The sequence below is a fragment of the Verticillium alfalfae genome, genomic scaffold (assembly GCF_000150825.1).
Source record: "Verticillium alfalfae VaMs.102 supercont1.8 genomic scaffold, whole genome shotgun sequence".
Taxonomy (NCBI): domain Eukaryota; kingdom Fungi; phylum Ascomycota; class Sordariomycetes; order Glomerellales; family Plectosphaerellaceae; genus Verticillium; species Verticillium alfalfae.
The window spans coordinates 120,523-124,927 of record NW_003315031.1 but is presented as its reverse complement, the minus strand read 5'-3'; the positions used below and the strand labels follow the sequence as shown (position 1 = coordinate 124,927).

The 4,405-nt window shown below is 56.6% G+C and overlaps 1 protein-coding gene across 1 annotated transcript; it reads left to right on the top strand.

The window, feature by feature from the left end:
* Positions 1–3,173: 3,173 nt before the first annotated feature.
* On the top strand, positions 3,174–4,403 carry VDBG_06458 (FreB; the record flags this gene model as incomplete). Its single annotated transcript, XM_003002850.1, has 1 exon — positions 3,174–4,403. One exon carries the CDS (start codon positions 3,174–3,176, stop codon positions 4,401–4,403), a length of 1,230 nt encoding a protein of 409 aa, XP_003002896.1.
* Between the last annotated feature and the right edge of the window lie 2 nt (positions 4,404–4,405).

Here is a 4,405-nt window from a genome sequence, read left to right as displayed (position 1 = left end):
GGAAAGCTGGCGCCGAGATCGCCGGAGCGGACATCAGATCCAAATGGAGCCAGGAGGCGCAAAAAAAGCCTAGGCCGCGCTCCGCCGCTCATTACCCTGCGACGTGAGGGCTTAGAGCCCGCATGAGCTCTATATGCTTTTTCTCGGCCGCATTGGAGCACCTAATCGCTACAACGTGCACCGTCCCTGTCGTCACATCCCGCGCCCATCAGACGAGGATCATATGAGATGTTGCGATCTGGTATATGAAGGGATGGGATGGCTGATATGAGATGTCTGGGACCGACGCCGCCGAGCCACCCTCGAGCCATCCTGTCACCCACGTTGGTGTATTGTTGGCAGGCTCGATGATGGTAGCATAAGGTCGTCCAAGCGAGGGGGAATGAACTACGGAACCTTCGGTTGGCGAGTACGAAGATGACCCGTTCGACCGTCAGTCCATTTCATGCGGAGGATTGGGTGATGCGGACCAGCGAGGCAGTGGGCCCCGGCGTCTTTGTCACATTCCTCGCATTTGACGGATGTCGTGGAAAGCTGGAAGAGGGGTCTTTTGAGTGCGTGGTGAGAAAATCGGATGGTGGTAGAGCGTGTTTGTCCACCATCTCTCCACCCTTGTTCCCCTCACCTCTTCGGCCTCTGGGCGCCTTTATGCTCCACCGCTGAGTTGACCATGGTGGTGCTCGGGCTGGTATCTGCACGGGATGCATGGCTTGCCTACCATGGGAGGCTTGTCTAGGTATTGACGACGTCAGATCCATTGAAAGCCATGACGGAAACCTGATGTCTGTTCGTGTGACTCGAAGCATGACTAGATGACAAACGCAAGTTGAGTGTGACGTCGCTGCTGGATGGATGACTGGTCTGCACAGCCTGAAGCATTCCAGACTGGACGGCCATGTGCGTGCTGCTGTGACTTGGTGGTGCCACATGGGTCGAGACTCAGAAATCTACCAGTATTGAGTTGGCCAAGCGAATGGAAGGAAGAGGCGAGGAACAAGCCCACGTTGAGCCTTGCCCATCCAATCATTCCAGGGGCCCTTGGTGGCCTGGGGCCTGTCGGCTGCGCCGCCCGCTGCGCTTCCCCTGGCGGCTGGGCGCGCGCGGCGGCGTAGACCCCTCCCTGCGGAATCCTCCTGAGCAGCTATGAGCCAACCAAAAGGCTCCAAGGTGGCTGGCTTCGGGAAACCTTGGGCCAGTCCCAGGCGTCGTTTGCCCTCTGTGCATGGCCACTTGAAGCGGCCGGCCGAACAATACGGACCAGTTGTAGGACGAGAACGCCTGTTGTCCGAAGCTGTGGTGAACGCGAGGCCCCTCCTCGGCCTGCCCGCTTGGTGGTCCTTGAACGTTGATACGATGACGAGCCAAGTCGCCTATAGTGCCGGTTCGTCCTGACTATGGGGAAAAAATTGCTTTTGACCGTATCTGGCTGTCTTACCGGGACATGCTGTCTCTCAGCTCCCAGACATACGTGGGCTCCCTCTGTTCGAATCAGATGATGACAGACCAAAGTCGTCGTGTGGCACTTCGAAGACCAGAGAAAAAGTCGTATGCAGGGGACACCGACACACCTGCTACGCACAGTCGTGGGCCGCCGGTAAGAACAAACCAGGATGAAGAAGACTCCATGGGACCCCGTTCAGAACCCATATTCCCAGTTGAGTAACTGCCCAGACCAGGGCATTCACTCTGTGCGCGTTATCAAAAACGTACCTCTTCCTTCCTCGTGGTGTCTCGCAAGCTTGGGCCGCCACCTGGTTCAGGGGTGAAATGCATCTCGCCCGCGGCAAGCTGACGGTAGGCGGGTTGGCAAGCAATGAGAGTAGGCCTGTGCCTGGCAGCGTGGAGACACCAAGCAGGGCCGGCCAGGGGTAGGGGAGGGGGAGAGGAGGGGTGGGGGGAGAATACTGGACTGGAGCCAGTCCTGAAAGGCCTGCGCAGTGCTTTTCGTAACCCCTGGCCTCCTAGACTGGCAGTCCTGTTCCTGGTTCCGATCCTGTCAATGTCGAGTTGAATCTCAAGTATACCTTGCGTCCCGTTCTTACTCGTGCTCCCGCCCCTCCTCTTCTGACTGATCTGCTCCTCTTCACCTTCGCCGATCACTTTTGTGTGTTTGCATACTTTGTCTTCACTTTCTTCTCTGATTAGAGGTTGGATTTTGCTGCTTCATTTCGGTTTTTGGGACTTTGAACGCAAAGAAACGGACACGGATTTTCGAAACAAACCACCCTTGAGATTTCCGTCACTGCCCGTTCTGCACCGACTCGATCGTGCCTGCCGTGCATACACTATCAATCCCACTCACCGAACCTCACCGAGGCAACCGCACCTTCCGTTCTCTTCATCTTCTCATTCTTGACGCTGCGCGGCGCCTCTTGTTAGGAAGTCGCCCACATTCGTTTCTTTCTCCATCTCCACCTCTCAATCTCTCTCTTTCGACAGCTTGCTGTGCACGCAGAATTTACCGCTCTTTCGGCCACTTCATTCGTATTCCAGCAAGCAAACGACCAGGACGTCACCAGCCAGATCAAGGGAGTCTTTCAAGGGAACACACACACACACACACACCCTCTCGGATCACGCATCGACACTTGATTGATTTGAGCATCGTCATTTTGCGCATTTCTGCTGATCGACAACATTTATCTCATTGACATCAGCCTGCCGACCACGTCTGTGCCTTTGCGCAAGATCGACAGCCTTCGTTTCGTTCTCGCTTGGGTCTGTGGAGACAATCGTCCCCAGGAATCTTGGACCCTCCACGCCAGCACCGACGTCTTCACCCCATCCCTAGAGGCTGGGAGCATTCCTCGGCGATTGAGACAGGGCGCGTCACCCTCGGGCACTGTTCTTTGGCCATTACAAAGGCCTTGCGTTCCGTTTCAAGGGTCCTGCTTTCCTCTGTCACTCGTCGTTCGTCCACACTGGACAATGCTCTTGTGTGACATTCTTCATTGATCCAAACTACATTTCTATCCGACCGCGTCGGTATTTTCCAGCCACGTCCGGCTGCCTGCAGAAGCACCGAACCGGCTCGTTCGCGATTTTTACGAGGAGATTCTTACCCATTCGCCATCCTTGGCGACTTTCACGCCCACCAAGCAACACTCACTATCATCATCAGCATCAGCGATAACCTTGCATAGCAGACCTATACCCCTCAACTTCATCGCAATATGTCCTTCCTCCGCCGCAGGCTCGCGGACCTGGACTCCCTCCCCACGCCCATCGACAGCTCCATGGCCGACCTGGCACCAGGGCAGAGGTGCCGAATCCACCTCCACCATCGCCCCTATCACTCCAACCTGGCTGGCGTCAATCAAGCCCTTAACTTGGCCTTCGTCGACGCGCTCTGGTGGACACTGGGCATCATGGCCATGATCATTCTGGTGATCCGGTTCGGACAGATCGCCTGGGCCCAGCTTCGACGAGTCTCAGCCATGGCCGTCCCCGCAGAGGCTCAAGAGTACTGGAAGAGGGCACAGTCAAACTGGATGCCTTGGTTGAAGCGCAACATCATCTACGCCCCCTTCTGGAAAAAGCGCCACAACCGTGAGTTCAGGCTCTCCAAGGCCGGTCACATGGGCGTCCTCCCATCTCGCCTTCACAGCATTATCCTCTTCATCTGGCTGGCGAGCAACTTTGTGTACATGTTCGTCCTCAACTGGCGCAACGCCAACGTCTTCTCCTTTGCAGCCGAGGTCCGTGGACGCTCTGGAACCCTGTCTGTCGTCAACATGGTACCCCTGATTATCTTTGCTGGCCGCAATAACCCCTTGATCTCCTGGTTGAAGATAAGCTTCGACACCTACAACCTGCTCCACCGCTGGATGGGCCGTTTGTCGGTCATTGAGGCCGTCATCCACACCATTGCTTGGATGTACGTCAGGCATGCCGACGGCGGTTGGGAGGCTGTCACCTCTCGCATCTTCCACAAGGCCTTTGAGGCATCTGGCATGCTAGGTACCGTGGCTCTTGTCCTCATCCTTATTCTCTCGCTTTCGCCCATCCGCCACGCTTTCTACGAGACCTTCCTCAACGTCCACATCATCCTGGCGCTCATCACCTTCGTCTGCACCTACATTCACTGTGTCGCCTCGGCCCATCCCGGTGGCCTTCCTCAGCTGCCCTGGATGATGGCCATCTTCGTACTGTGGTTCGCTGAGCGCCTCGCTCGCGTCCTGCGCACGGCCTACATGAACTGGTCCGACAGGGGTCTGACCGAGGCCGTCTGCGAGCCCATGCCTGGTGACTGCACCCGAGTTACCATGCACCTGCCCCGTTACGTCGACGTCAAGCCCGGCACTCACTGCTATCTTCGCTTCGCTAAGGTTTCTCCTTGGGAGTGCCACCCTTTCTCTGTCGCTGGTCGACCATATTCCTTATTCACGACAAGCTTGGGCTGAAC